The 16,098-nt window shown below is 41.6% G+C and overlaps 2 protein-coding genes across 3 annotated transcripts in view; both read left to right on the forward strand.

Annotated features, from left to right (window-relative positions):
• The window catches only part of LOC133645434 (E3 ubiquitin-protein ligase znrf2-like), a 4,060-nt gene extending 954 nt beyond the window's left edge, over window positions 1-3,106 (forward strand). The window contains exons 2-4 of the mRNA XM_062040268.1: window positions 1,633-1,728; window positions 2,059-2,164; window positions 2,250-3,106. Of these exons, the coding sequence (XP_061896252.1) occupies window positions 1,633-1,728; window positions 2,059-2,164; window positions 2,250-2,307 (260 nt within the window). The 3' untranslated portion in view covers window positions 2,308-3,106. The remainder of the gene's footprint in view (window positions 1-1,632; window positions 1,729-2,058; window positions 2,165-2,249) is intronic.
• A 941-nt stretch (window positions 3,107-4,047) lies between these two features.
• On the forward strand, window positions 4,048-9,418 carry LOC133645440 (thioredoxin-like protein 4A). 2 transcript variants are annotated; one of them, XM_062040273.1, is made up of 4 exons: window positions 4,048-4,204; window positions 4,463-4,641; window positions 8,789-8,892; window positions 9,142-9,418. In XM_062040273.1, the coding sequence occupies exons 2-4, from the start codon at window positions 4,489-4,491 to the stop codon at window positions 9,311-9,313; spliced, it is 429 nt and encodes a 142-aa protein (XP_061896257.1). In that variant the 5' UTR covers window positions 4,048-4,204; window positions 4,463-4,488; the 3' UTR covers window positions 9,314-9,418. The 2 variants fall into 2 exon arrangements, with proteins under 2 accessions (XP_061896257.1, XP_061896258.1); XM_062040274.1 differs by having other exon boundaries at window positions 8,789-8,850.
• Window positions 9,419-16,098: the final 6,680 nt, after the last annotated feature.

The raw sequence follows: 16,098 nt of genomic DNA on the forward strand, positions 1-16,098 counted from the left end.
GTCAACGCTCTTGCAAAACCGGCCTGCTTTTTTTTCTTTTTTTTTTCCCAGTGAGAGTGCAATGTAGGTCAGCAGATAAGAGCCTGCCTGCTGGTTACACATTGGCACACACACACACACACACACACACACACACACACACACACACACACACACACACACACACACACACACACACACACACACACACACACTTCCTGGTGGCTTGTGTCCAACAAGCAGACATAACAGACCCTAATAACAGAGAGCTTTACAGTCATGTATGTCTTCATTTCCTTATAAGCTGCCATAAGGAAGTCTTGGTTATTTATGGCCAGCAAGTCTTCCTCTTTTCTTCAGTGCCCTCGTGGACATGTCAGCCATTCCTTTCCTGCCCCCGTGTGCCATCATCAGTGCCACACTTTGTCATTCAATTCATTCTTTTAACGCTTTGCAGGACCAGGGAGCCCCACGTGATGGCGAGATGAAGCGACTAACCGTATTTTCTTATAGTATAAAATCGTTTTTTTTAAATAGGCCTGGGCAACGCATCGCTAGACACATAACTGACGTCGATAAAAAATGAGTTCGATAAAACGTTCGATTGTGTTTTCTTTGTCGGAAGAAAGCGGAAAGCTGCGAAGCAAGGTTGGTTTCATAAACAAAAGGACTGGAGCAATGCAGGAAGTGGGAGGGACACGCTAACAGCCAATCCGGTAACAGTATCAACTATCATGTTTGGTTGTGCATCTTATTTGCATGGAGTGAAGACGAAGAAATTGTGCATAAAACAGGAAAAGTTACCTTGACACTGTCGCATTTTTTTTCCAAAGGGACCAAAGTCAGACCAATGTGGTCTGCAAATGGTGCAAGGCGCTCGTCCCCACCAAGACTAATAATACCACACCACCTTTGCCGCTCACCCTTTAGAGCACAGCTGTAACTTCCTGGCGCAAAACCTGCAGAGAGTACTTCTGCTCATGTTTACATTTTCACACTATTTTCTTACACTTTTGTAAGCATTTCTTACTCCTTATTTTTGCACCTTCATTTGAAGAGCATAAGCACATCTTCAATGTGATTTGACAATTTTACTTACATTGATTGTTTTTCCTGCTTGTGTTGGCATGTCCTTGCCTTTCTGCCTTGATAGCGGATAGGATTATAATCAGAGGAAGGTTACATTTGAAAATTAAACTATGTTTCTCCTGGTCTTATTTGCCATAGGTCATAAAAAATATCAATTATATCGTCATACGGTTTTCAGCCATATTGGCCAGCCCTAGTTTTAAATGAAACTGGTCCTAAAGGTACCTTGTATTGTGCAATACTATACTATACAAATACATTGCTAGGTGGAATTACAGCGCTAATTGTTAGTTTTCATATTATTTATTCATGCTTGTGTTTTAAAACTGCAAGGTACTGTGAGTTACATTTCTAAACTACTCTACAGTGTGTTGGATCAATGTTAATATGTATTCAAAGATTTGCATTTGTGGAAGAATTGCGAAGGAGTATGAAAAATATATTGAGAAAAAAAAAAGTCACCACCTCTGCACTACAGTATACACGCCCCATGATAATGTAACGCCTGTTTGTGTACCTTCAGCACATCTGGGTCTTCATCTTCCTCCTCTTTTGCGGCTCCAGGTTTCCATTGTCCCGTCTGCTCCAAGTTCATGGCGTCTGATGAAATAGAGAAGCATCTGCTCATGTGTTTCAGCAAATCGCGCCTTACCTACAACAGTAAGACTCTTGCCCTTATTTATACATGTGAACACTGCACATAATGTTGTGTATAAATACATGAACTCCATCGTGCGCTTACAGTCATGCCTCACAGATGTATAATCTGCACGGTTGCATTACTACTAATATGGTAATGACTACTTAGGTTGCTGCCTCCGCGACCCGACCTCGGATAAGTGGAAGAATATGGATATGATAGGGATTTCAGAATAAAAGCTATTTCCTTTTCTTTATGAATGCACATACAGGGAGGCTATAACTGCTGCAGGATTCAGTAACAGAACTGAACATTTGATACTCACATACTGTTGCTTTTTGTCCCCTCAGAAGACATCCTGTCCAGAGATTCTGGTGAATGTGCCATCTGCTTAGAGGAGCTGGAGCAAGGAGACACCATTGCCAGGCTCCCCTGCCTGTGTATCTACCATAAAGGGTACAAAAGAAGTATTATTGACTTGTAGAAAAGTACAATGATGGCACATACTGCAGGAAGCAATCATTTTGCCTTTCTTTTCTAGATGTATAGATGAGTGGTTTGAGGTGAATCGCTCATGTCCGGAACATCCCTCCAACTAGCAAGAGTACAGCAATCAATCGACTGCACCTGACTTTATCTCTTAACACTGTACGCTCCAGTGTTGTAGTAAGACTTTATCTCTTAACACTGTACGCTCCAGTGTTGTAGTAATTATGTTTTAAGAACTCATCAGGGATCGTGAAACATGATTGTGTTAGAAGAGTATTCACGTGGCCTCGTGGGACATCGGTGGATTTATCGGATGGAGGATTTCATGTCATGGATTGTCTGGAGAACTTCTGGGGGAGTCTGTTTATGTGAATGTTCTTTGGGCCCGCTCTGCAGGCTCCAGCCTTCCCCAAAGCTTGGATCTCGTGGAACTGTCTGCTAAACAGGGTGTGATTTCTATGGCAGAGTAATGTGACATTTCAGCAGACACTTCTGGTTGCTGTTGCCTGTTCTGGCGGCTGTACAATGTGAAATACAGCCATACAGAATACAAAATGTCTATATCAGCTTTAAGGGATGATTAGTGTCGATGGCAGTTGTAGCTTTTTCCACTATTAAAAAACAAATGTGTCCTAGACCGAATTGTCTTATCATGAGCTAGCCACAACACTGGTAATCATTTGGCTATTCTGAACCACATCCATGATGCAATTGTGTAGCGTAGAAGTGGAATTAAAAGCTAGGCTCAGAAATATCTTAACAGTGATTTGTACACTCTTGAAAGGAGTGCCATGATATGCTGCTATGTCATAGACTGGAACCTTTCCTATAACCTTTGGATCTTTGTTCAGTGTCATTTTGTATTTGTACTGTGATGGATTGCACAACAATAAATGTTTTGTCATTGTGTCTGCACAAGAAAACGTCATTTATATATCAAGGTTGTATATACTGGAAATTGTGCATGCTAATATTTGATTACTTATTGTATTTGATAGGGATATATTTGTGATAAGAAAAACAGGATTAAATCAACTATAAACGCGCCGCCCATTTAAGCTCCAATTGTAACAAATATATCTTGTTTGTATAAACGTGAGATTTGTTTTTCTCTCTTCACCTAGCCAACATTCTAAGCAACAATTTGGAATAGTGACAAGTGACCAATACTCTCATGTAAACTATTTGTTTGCATTTACTCTCATGTAAACTTTGTTTGCATTTACTCGCATGTAAACTATTTGTATTTATACTCGCATGTAAACTATTTGTATTTATACTCGCATGTAAACTATTTGTATTTATACTCGCATGTAAACTATTTGTATTTAGTCGCATGTAAACTATTTGTTTGTATTTATACTCGCATGTAAACTATTTGTATTTACTCGCATGTAAACTATTTGTTTGTATTTATACTCGCATGTAAACTATTTGTATTTATACTCGCATGTAAACTATTTGTATTTATACTCATGTAAACTATTTGTATTTAGTCGCAAGTAAACTATTTGTTTGTATTTATACTCGCATGTAAACTATTTGTATTTACTCGCATGTAAACTAGTTTTTTGTATTTATACTCGCATGTAAACTATTTGTTTGTATTTATACTCGCATGTAAACTATTTGTATTTACTCGCATGTAAACTATTTGTTTGTATTTATACTCGCATGTAAACTATTTGTATTTACTCGCATGTAAACTATTTGTATTTACTCGCATGTAAACTATTTGTATTTATACTCGCATGTAAACTATTTGTATTTACTCGCATGTAAACTATTTGTATTTATACTCGCATGTAAACTATTTGTATTTAGTCGCAAGTAAACTATTTGTATTTTATTTCCAAACAAAGCATTTGATCAAAACAGCTTAAGTCACTGGTGTACTTCCGGTGCATACTGATGACGTAGTAGCAAGTCTGCCGAAAAGCAAGACGGACCACCGTCGACAACCTTTTCTTTGTACCCTCAAACAACGCACAAAATAACATTATTTGGGTAAGTGAGACGCATTTGATCGGATTTTGAGGAGTCGTTGGATAAAAAGTGTTGGGGTTTGTCAGCCATTATGGAAACACTACAGTCCCCGATGACATCATTGCCCTAACAATTGCCGTCATAATGGCGGCATTACAAATGATTACAATAACATTTAGCGGCATTACAAATGATTACAATAACTTTACAAATGATTGCAATAACTTTACGAATGATTACAATAAGATTGTCACAGCAGGAGTGGGTTGTTGTGTTCAGGAGTGTAAGCCGCCGTCCAACACAAGATGTCGTACATGCTCCCACATCTCCACAATGGCTGGCAAGTAGACCAGGCCATCCTCTCCGAAGAAGACCGAGTGCTCGTCATCCGCTTCGGACACGACTGGGACCCCACGTGTATGAAGATGGACGAGGTCTTGTACAGCATCGCCGAGAAGGTCAGCAGTCACGTGATTAGCAAGCCACAGTCACGTGATTAGCTGCTTTATTAGCAGCCTACAATCCACAGTCACGTGATTAGCAATCCACAGTCACGTGATTAGCTGCTTTATTAGCAGCCTACAATCCACAGTCACGTGATTAGCAAGCCACAGTCACGTGATTAGCTGCTTTATTAGCAGCCTACAATCCACAGTCACGTGATTAGCTGCTTTATTAGCAGCCTTCAATCCACAGTCACGTGATTAGCTGCTTTATTAGCAGCCTACAATCCACAGTCATGTGATGATGACTAGATCCCGACCTGTCCTGAATATGATGACTAGATCCCGACCTGTCCTGAGTATGATGACTAGATCCCGACCTGTCCTGAATATGATGACTAGATCCCGACCTGTCCTGAATATGATGACTAGATCCCGACCTGTCCTGAATATGATGACTAGATCCCGACCTGTCCTGAATATGATGACTAGATCCCGACCTGTCCTGAATATGATGACTAGATCCCGACCTGTCCTGAATATGATGACTAGATCCCGACCTGTCCTGAATATGATGACTAGATCCCGACCTGTCCTGAATCCCGACCTGTCCTGAATATGATGACTAGATCCCGACCTGTCCTGAATATGATGACTAGATCCCGACCTGTCCTGAATATGATGACTAGATCCCGACCTGTCCTGAGTATGATGACTAGATCCCGACCTGTCCTGAATATGATGACTAGATCCCGACCTGTCCTGAATATGATGACTAGATCCCGACCTGTCCTGAATATGATGACTAGATCCCGACCTGTCCTGAATATGATGACTAGATCCCGACCTGTCCTGAATATGATGACTAGATCCCGACCTGTCCTGAATCCCGACCTGTCCTGAATATGATGACTAGATCCCGACCTGTCCTGAATATGATGACTAGATCCCGACCTGTCCTGAATATGATGACTAGATCCCGACCTGTCCTGAGTATGATGACTAGATCCCGACCTGTCCTGAATATGATGACTAGATCCCGACCTGTCCTGAATATGATGACTAGATCCCGACCTGTCCTGAATATGATGACTAGATCCCGACCTGTCCTGAATATGATGACTAGATCCCGAGCTGTCCTGAATATGATGACTAGATCCCGAGCTGTCCTGAATATGATGACTAGATGACATGTTTGTCACCTGAGGGCATAACAAGGTGCTTGCTCAAACAGTAATGTGCTTCTACAGGTTGACTTTCTTCATGGAGAAAGACGTTCATGTCTCTTGTTTTCATGTCAGCATTTAAGCGAGCCAGTAGATGAGCAGTCTCACCGGTCTGTGACTTTTATCATCAATCACAGTTTTTAAACAGCATTTTCATTTCAGTTTTACGGCGGTGTATACTTCCATCTCTAAGACCTTGTTTCAGTTTTACGGCGGTGTATACTTCCATCTCTAAGACCTTGTTTCAGTTTTACGGCGGTGTATACTTCCATCTCTAAGACATCATTTCAGTTTTACGGCGGTGTATACTTCCATCTCTAAGACCTTGTTTCAGTTTTACGGCGGTGTATACTTCCATCTCTAAGACCTTGTTTCAGTTTTATGGCGGTGTATACTTCCATCTCTAAGACCTTGTTTCAGTTTTGCGGCGGTGTATACTTCCATCTCTAAGACCTTGTTTCAGTTTTACGGCGGTGTATACTTCCATCTCTAAGACCTTGTTTCAGTTTTATGGCGGTGTATACTTCCATCTCTAAGACCCTGTTTCAGTTTTACGGCGGTGTATACTTCCATCTCTAAGACCTTGTTTCAGTTTTACGGCGGTGTATACTTCCATCTCTAAGACATCATTTCAGTTTTATGGCGGTGTATACTTCCATCTCTAAGACCTTGTTTCAGTTTTATGGCGGTGTATACTTCCATCTCTAAGACCTTGTTTCAGTTTTACGGCGGTGTATACTTCCATCTCTAAGACCTTGTTTCAGTTTTACGGCGGTGTATACTTCCATCTCTAAGACATCATTTCAGTTTTACGGCGGTGTATACTTCCATCTGTAAGACCTTGTTTCAGTTTTACGGCGGTGTATACTTCCATCTCTAAGACCTTGTTTCAGTTTTACGGCGGTGTATACTTCCATCTCTAAGACATCATTTCAGTTTTACGGCGGTGTATACTTCCATCTCTAAGACCTTGTTTCAGTTTTATGGCGGTGTATACTTCCATCTCTAAGACCTTGTTTCAGTTTTACGGCGGTGTATACTTCCATCTCTAAGACATCATTTCAGTTTTACGGCGGTGTATACTTCCATCTCTAAGACCTTGTTTCAGTTTTATGGCGGTGTATACTTCCATCTCTAAGACCTTGTTTCAGTTTTATGGCGGTGTATACTTCCATCTCTAAGACCTTGTTTCAGTTTTACGGCGGTGTATACTTCCATCTCTAAGACCTTGTTTCAGTTTTACGGCGGTGTATACTTCCATCTCTAAGACATCATTTCAGTTTTACGGCGGTGTATACTTCCATCTCTAAGACCTTGTTTCAGTTTTACGGCGGTGTATACTTCCATCTCTAAGACCTTGTTTCAGTTTTATGGCGGTGTATACTTCCATCTCTAAGACCTTGTTTCAGTTTTACGGCGGTGTATACTTCCATCTCTAAGACCTTGTTTCAGTTTTACGGCGGTGTATACTTCCATCTCTAAGACCTTGTTTCAGTTTTATGGCGGTGTATACTTCCATCTCTAAGACCTTGTTTCAGTTTTACGGCGGTGTATACTTCCATCTCTAAGACCTTGTTTCAGTTTTACGGCGGTGTATACTTCCATCTCTAAGACATCATTTCAGTTTTATGGCGGTGTATACTTCCATCTCTAAGACCTTGTTTCAGTTTTATTGCGGTGTATACTTCCATCTCTAAGACCTTGTTTCAGTTTTACGGCGGTGTATACTTCCATCTCTAAGACCTTGTTTCAGTTTTACGGCGGTGTATACTTCCATCTCTAAGACATCATTTCAGTTTTACGGCGGTGTATACTTCCATCTGTAAGACCTTGTTTCAGTTTTACGGCGGTGTATACTTCCATCTCTAAGACCTTGTTTCAGTTTTACGGCGGTGTATACTTCCATCTCTAAGACATCATTTCAGTTTTACGGCGGTGTATACTTCCATCTCTAAGACCTTGTTTCAGTTTTATGGCGGTGTATACTTCCATCTCTAAGACATCATTTCAGTTTTACGGCGGTGTATACTTCCATCTCTAAGACATCATTTCAGTTTTACGGCGGTGTATACTTCCATCTCTAAGACCTTGTTTCAGTTTTATGGCGGTGTATACTTCCATCTCTAAGACCTTGTTTCAGTTTTACGCCGGTGTATACTTCCATCTCTAAGACCTTGTTTCAGTTTTACGGCGGTGTATACTTCCATCTCTAAGACCTTGTTTCAGTTTTACGGTGGTGTATACTTCCATCTCTAAGACATCATTTCAGTTTTACGGCGGTGTATACTTCCATCTCTAAGACCTTGTTTCAGTTTTACGGCGGTGTATACTTCCATCTCTAAGACCTTGTTTCAGTTTTACGGCGGTGTATACTTCCATCTCTAAGACATCATTTCAGTTTTACGGCGGTGTATACTTCCATCTCTAAGACCTTGTTTCAGTTTTATGGCGGTGTATGCTTCCATCTCTAAGACATCCTTTCAGTTTTACGGCGGTGTATACTTCCATCTCTAAGACCTTGTTTCAGTTTTACGGCGGTGTATACTTCCATCTCTAAGACCTTGTTTCAGTTTTATGGCGGTGTATGCTTCCATCTCTAAGACATCCTTTCAGTTTTACGGCGGTGTATACTTCCATCTCTAAGACCTTGTTTCAGTTTTACGGCGGTGTATACTTCCATCTCTAAGACCTTGTTTCAGTTTTATGGCGGTGTATACTTCCATCTCTAAGACCTTGTTTCAGTTTTACGGCGGTGTATACTTCCATCTCTAAGACCTTGTTTCAGTTTTACGGCGGTGTATACTTCCATCTCTAAGACCTGGTTTCAGTTTTACGGCGGTGTATACTTCCATCTCTAAGACCTTGTTTCAGTTTTACGGCGGTGTATACTTCCATCTCTAAGACCTTGTTTTGCTACTTCCTGTGTCACCTGGCAGGTGAAGAACTTTGCAGTCATCTACCTGGTGGACATCACGGAAGTGCCAGACTTCAACAAGATGTACGAGTTGTACGACCCTTGCACTGTCATGTTCTTCTTCAGGTACTTTTGTCCTGTGCAGCTACTCATGATGATATCTTTGTCCTGTGCAGCTACTCATGATGATATCTTTGTCCTGTGCAGCTACTCATGATGATATCTTTGTCCTGTGCAGCTACTCATGATGATATCTGCTCTACATGTTTACTTCTCTTCTTGCCTTATTTCTATTGGGCTTGATGGGATGATTTGGTGCAGGGGCAGGAGGGCATAGAAAGAAGACAAGAATGTCATCCCAATGTTTGTCCCCAGGAACAAGCACATCATGATCGACTTAGGCACCGGCAACAACAACAAGATCAACTGGACCATGGAGGACAAGCAGGAGATGATAGACATTGTTGAGACGGTGTACCGAGGAGCCAGGAAAGGACGAGGTCTGGTGGTGTCACCCAAGGATTACTCTACAAAATACAGATATTGACTTCACTTCTGCTGGACTTCCAGCCAAATATCTTTTTTTACAACACTCATTCTTGTTGTGTCCTTTTATCTGCTGACATTAAAATCCCTTTCATATCATGTGCGATACAGGCAGTCCTGCAGCGTGTTTACTTGTGTGTGTGTGATATCATGTGCGATACAAGCAGTCCTGCAGCGTGTTTACTTGTGTGTGTGATATCATGTGCGATACAGGCAGTCCTGCAGCGTGTTTACTTGTGTGTGTGATATCATGTGCGATACAGGCAGTCCTGCAGCGTGTTTACTTGTGTGTGATATCATGTGCGATACAAGCAGACCTGCAGCATGTTAAGTTGTGTGTGTGATATCAATCAATGTTTATTTATATAGCCCTAAATCACAAGTGTCTCAAAGGGCTGTACAAGCCACAACGACATCCTCGGTACAGAGCCCACATACGGGCAAGGAAAAACTCACCCCAGTGGGACGTCGGTGAATGACTATGAGAAACCTTGGAGAGGACCGCATATGTGGGTAACCCCCCCCCCCCCCCCCCCTCTAGGGGAGACCGAAAGCAACGGATGTCGAGTGGGTCTGACATAACATTGTGAAAGTCCAGTCCACAGTGGATCCAACACATCAGCGGGAGTCCAGTCCACAGCGGGGCCAACAGGAAACCATCCCGAGCGGAGACGGGTCAGCAGCGCAGAGATGTCCCCAACCGATGCACAGGCTAGTGGTCCACCCGGGGTCCCGACTCTGGACAGCCAGTACTTCATCCATGGCCACCGGACCTATGCAACTCCCCCTCGCAAGGGACAGGGGAGAAGAGGAGAGAAGAAAAGAAACGGCAGATCAACTGGTCTAAAAAAGGGGGGGGTCTATTTAAAGGCTAGATTATACAAATGAGTTTTAAGATGGGACTTAAATGCTTCTACTGAGGTAGCATCTCTAACTGTTACCGGGAGGGCATTCCAGAGTACTGGAGCCCGAATAGAAAACGCTCTATAGCCCGCAGACTTTTTTTTGGCTCTGGGAATCACTAATAAGCCGGAGTTCTTTGAACGCAGATTTCTTGTCGGGACATATGGTACAATACAATCGGCGAGATAGGCTGGAGCTAAACCGTGTAGTATTTTATACGTAAGTAGTAAAACCTTAAAGTCGCATCTTAAGTGCACAGGAAGCCAGTGCAAGTGAGCCAGTATAGGCGTAATATGATCAAACTTTCTTGTTTTTGTCAGAAGCCTTGCAGCCGCATTTTGTACCAACTGTAATCTTTTAATGCTAGACATAGGGAGGCCCGAAAATAAAACGTTACAGTAATCGAGACGAGACGTAACGAACGCATGAATAATGATCTCAGCGTCGCTAGTGGACAAGATGGAACGAATTTTAGCGATATTACGGAGATGAAAGAAGGCCGTTTTAGTAACACTCTTAATGTGTGACTCAAACGAGAGAGTTGGGTCGAAGATAATACCCAGATTCTTTACCGAGTCTCCTTGTTTAATTGTTTGGTTGTCAAATGTTAAGGTGGTATTATTAAATAGATGTTGGTGTCTAGCAGGACCGATAATCAGCATTTCCGTTTTCTTAGCGTTGAGTTGCAAAAAGTTAGCGGACATCCATTGTTTAATTTAATTAAGACACGCCTCCAGCTGACTACAATCCGGCGTGTTGGTCAGCTTTAGGGGCATGTAGAGTTGAGTGTCATCAGCATAACAGTGAAAGCTAACACCGTACTTGCGTATGATGTCACCCAGCGGCAGCATGTAAATACTAAAGAGTGCAGGGCCAAGAACCGAACCCTGGGGAACTCCGCACGTTACTTTGACATAGTCCGAGGTCACATTGTTATGGGAGACGCACTGCATCCTGTCAGTAAGATAAGAGTTAAACCAAGACAAGGCTAAGTCTGACATACCAATACGTGTTTTGATACGCTCTAATAAAATATTATGATCGACGGTATCGAAAGCGGCGCTAAGATCAAGAAGCAGCAACATAGATGACGCATCAGAATCCATCGTTAGCAATAGATCATTAGTCATTTTTGCGAGGGCTGTCTCCGTAGAGTGATTTGCCCTGAAACCGGATTGAAAAGGTTCACAGAGATTGTTAGTCACTAAGTGTTCATTTAGCTGCTGTGCAACAATTTTTTCGAGAATTTTAGAAATAAACGGAAGGTGGGAGAGCGGTCGGTAGTTTACCATGAGGTCAGGATCGAGGTTAGGTCTTTTGAGCAGAGGATGAATAACCGCTTTTTTGAATGCTAGGGGAACAGTGCCGGAGGAAAGTGATAAGTTTATAATATTTAACACTGATGGACCTAATAATACAAACAGTTCCTTGATAAGTTTCCCAGGAAGTGGGTCAAGTAAACATGTTGTTTGTTTTATCCCACTTACACGCTGTAATAATTCCTCTAATGTTATTTCATCAAAAATAGAGAGACTATTTTGGAGGGCAGTGTCCGTCGTATATACAGTCGTATTTGTGTTAATACAACCCAGTTGTAGCTGGGATGCGTTGTCTTCAATCTCCTTTCTAATGAGTTCAATTTTCTTCTTAAAGAAATTCATAAAATCATCTGCCGAGTGGGTGGAGCTACTGGGAGGAGTCCCTTGTTGGGTTAGCGATGCTAGCGTACTAAACAGAAATTTAGGATCATTTTTGTTGAGGCGGATGAGATTTGAGTAGTATTTAGCTTTAGCTAAGGTAAGCATGCGTTTATAAGTTATTAAACTATCACTCCATGCTTGATGGAAAACCTCAAGTTTAGTCGCGCGCCATTTGCGTTCCAGTTTTCTACATGATAATTTATGAGCTCTAATTTCTTCTGTAAACCATGGGGTACGCCTTTTAGGGGCCCTTTTTTGCTTTAGCGGTGCTATACTATCAATAATTTCGCGCAAGGCATCGTCAAAGTTGTTAGTGAGGTTATCAATAGAGCCGACATAATTTGGGAATGGTGCCATTACCGAAGGCAGTAGGTCAGCAAGAGTCATCGTTGTGGCAGCATTAATGTTGCGGCCGCTATAGCAGTTATTATTATTATTAGCTTGTTGACAAAGAGTCAAAACTTCAAATTTTATAAGGTAATGATCGGACATTACTTTAGTATATGGAAGTATCATAACTTTGGAGGTGGTGACACCCCTGACAAGCACTAGATCTATTGTATTACCGTTGCGATGCGTGGGTTCATGTATTATTTGTGTAAGACCACAGCTATCAATTATGGTTTGGAGCGCCACGCACTGAGGGTCCGATGGGGTATTCATATGGATATTAAAGTCCCCCATTATGATTATATTGTCGGCGTGCGTCACTAGATCAGCAACAAACTCTGAGAATTCACTGATAAAGTCCGAATAGGGCCCAGGGGGGCGGTAAATAACAGCTAGGTCGAGAGGTAGCGGTGTGACAGACCTCATAGTAAGCACCTCAAACGATTTATATTTATTATTTAGGTTAGGGGTAAGGTTGAAATTTTCATTGTATATTAGTGCGACACCCCCTCCCCTTTTAAGAGGGCGGGCAACATGCGCATTCGTATAGTTAGGAGGAGATGCTTCATTGAGCGCAAAAAATTCGTCCGGTTTGAGCCAGGTTTCGCTAAGACCAATGACGTTAAGATTGTTGTCTCTAATGACCTCATTAACTAATAACGCCTTGGGAGACAATGATCTTATGTTTAAAAAGCCCATATTATAGGTATTGGGCTGTTTTGACGAGTTTTTGTTAAGATTATCCGTAGTGGCAATATTAACAATGTTGCGTTTATTATGCGTAGTGCACTTTAAATAGTTTCGACCATATCTAGGAATTGATATGACGGGAATTTTCCGATTGTTTGCTTGGTGCTGCAATAGACTGGACATATCATAATTTGCCACCTCAGTAGAATGCATGTCCACCTATGACACAGACACAACAGAAAAAACATTATGTGAATTGTGTATTATTCTAAGAGAATTGCTATGCGTACATGGATTATCCAGCCTGGCGCTGGCTAGTTCTAGCTTAACTGACTCCTCACCCGGACTAACAGACATTGTAATTGCCTGTGACCGGGCTTGCTCTAGTGTAGTCAGTCAAGTGAGACTTAAATAGTAGTCTATGTTTCTAGACAGGATGATGGCGCCTTCCTGGTTAGGGTGAAGGCCGTCTCTCATCAGCAAGCCTGGTTTGCCCCAGAAAGAGGGCCAGTTATCAATAAACGTTAGTCCCTGCTGCCTACAGTAGCTAGCCAACCACTTGTTAAGCGAGACTAATCTGCTATATCTCTCATCATTGCCTCTCGCAGGCAGGGGGCCAGAGACAATTACTCGATGCCTGGACATCTTTCTGGCGAGATCACAAGTCCTGGCTATGTTTCTCTTTGTAATCTCTGACTGTCTCATTCTAGTGTCATTGGAGCCAACGTGTACAACTATATTTGCATAATTAGTGGTGCGATTAGCCTGTCGTACGTGTTTACTAGGCCTGTTGCGAGTTAGCTCCCTAAGATTAGCTTCAATGTCAGGTGCTCTGGCCCCGGGGATACACTTTATTGTGGCTGGTTTGCTAAGCTTTATGTTTCGGGTGATGGAGTCCCTTATGACTAAGGTGTGGTGCCCGGTAGACTGGGGTGTAGGACTAGCTAAAGAGCTAAATCTATTATGCGTCTCAACCGGTACACCGTAGCTTGTAGGCCGCTTAGGACTGCTACAAGCTGGGCTAGTTAGCTCGCTACAGCTAACGCTAGCAGATGTGTCCGCAACATCTAAAGTTACGACATTACTCTGCTCTAACTGGCGGACACGGCCCTCTAGCAGAGCCAACCTCTCCGTGAGTATGGTGCAAGACGCGCAGGAAGCCATTACTCACAGTGTTTTCTGTCACCAAGTGAAGTTCCTGCTGTCCTCAGGGAAGTGGTCGCGATACAAGCAGACCTGCAGCGTGTTAAGTTGTGTGTGATACCATGTGTGATACAGGCAGTGTTGACTTGTGCAAAGCTGGCCAGCCAGTCCACAATTCAAGTCATTTAGAAAAGGTAAAGATGCTTGGCAATAAGAGCTAGCAGCTACACAACAGCTAAGCACACAAGCTAGACACATGTAATAATGATTGACAGCTAAGCACACAACACACCACAAGCACAACACTATATGACACTACACACAACAGCTAAGCACACAAGCTAGACATATGTAATAATGATTGACAGCTAAGCACACAACACTATACAACACTACACAACACAAACACACAACAGCTAAGCACACAAGCTAGACATATGTAATAATGATTGACAGCTAAGCACACAAGCCAGACATATGTAATAATGATTGACAGCTAAGCACACAACACTATACAACACAAACACACAACAGCTAAGCACACAAGCTAGACATATGTAATAATGATTGACAGCTAAGCACACAAGCTAGACATATGTAATAATGATTGACAGCTAAGCACACAACACTACACAACACTACACAAACACACAACAGCTAAGCACACAAGCTAGACATATGTAATAATGATTGACAGCTAAGCACACAACACTATACAACACTACACAACACAAACACACGACAGCTAAGCACACAAGCTAGACATATGTAATAATGATTGACAGCTAAGCACACAACACACCACAACACTATACATGACTACACAACACAACAGCTAAGCACACAAGCTAGACATATGTAATAATGATTGACAGCTAAGCACACAACACACCACAACACTATACATGACTACACAACACAACAGCTAAGCACACAAGCTAGACATATGTAATAATGATTGACAGCTAAGCACACAACACACCACAACACTACACAACACAAACACACAACAGCTAAGCACACAAGCTAGACATATGTAATAATGATTGACAGCTAAGCACACAACACTACACAACACAAACACACAACAGCTAAGCACACAAGCTAGACATATGTAATAATGATTGACAGCTAAGCACACAACACTACACAACACAAACACACAACAGCTAAGCACACAAGCTAGACATATGTAATAATGATTGACAGCTAAGCACACAACACTACACAACACTATATGACACTACACACAACAGCTAAGCACACAAGCTAGACATATGTAATAATGATTGACAGCTAAGCACACAACACACCACAACACTACACAACACAAACACACAACAGCTAAGCACACAAGCTAGACATATGTAATAATGATTGACAGCTAAGCACACAACACTACACAACACAAACACACAACAGCTAAGCACACAAGCTAGACATATGTAATAATGATTGAACAATATATATTTTTTAAAAAGCGCGTGTCAAATAAACAAGTATCAAATAATTCTAGTTGCATATTAGAAAATTAGAAAATATCTGGTAACAAATGTGTCCGCATCATGATTGTGAGCAGGAGGTGTGGCCTAAAACAAATACTTCAATTTGAAGACAGAATAAGTGCAATAAAAGTGTTTTCCCACACCTACTATTGTTCTGTTGGTATCACATTCCACACCACTCCATATGTATGATTCCTGCCCATAATGAATCGGATCAATAATGTATCGGTTTAGGTCGATTTTTAATATGTAAAACTCATTCACCCATTTAAAAAAAAACAAATATTGAAAAAATAGAAACATAATTGTTATTTATTTACATAAAAATGGTTAAAAACACATTTTTAACTTGCATTTTTATTTGCATTTCCTTCTATTATATTTCATAATATTTAAGGGACAAGTGGTAGCAAATTGATGGATGGATGGCCTTGTATTTACTGTGACGCTAAGTG

The sequence above is a fragment of the Entelurus aequoreus genome, unplaced genomic scaffold (genome assembly GCF_033978785.1).
Source record: "Entelurus aequoreus isolate RoL-2023_Sb unplaced genomic scaffold, RoL_Eaeq_v1.1 HiC_scaffold_81, whole genome shotgun sequence".
NCBI lineage: Eukaryota > Metazoa > Chordata > Actinopteri > Syngnathiformes > Syngnathidae > Entelurus > Entelurus aequoreus.

Bases quoted from the DNA above. Each gene is read 5' to 3' on its own strand.
- LOC133645440 (XM_062040273.1), top strand. From the start codon at position 4,489: ATGTCGTACATGCTCCCACATCTCCACAATGGCTGGCAAGTAGACCAG. The intron at 4,642-8,788 runs GTCAGCAGTCAC...GTCACCTGGCAG, and splicing joins TGTACAGCATCGCCGAGAAG to GTGAAGAACTTTGCAGTCAT. The intron at 8,893-9,141 runs GTACTTTTGTCC...GTTTGTCCCCAG, and splicing joins ACTGTCATGTTCTTCTTCAG to GAACAAGCACATCATGATCG.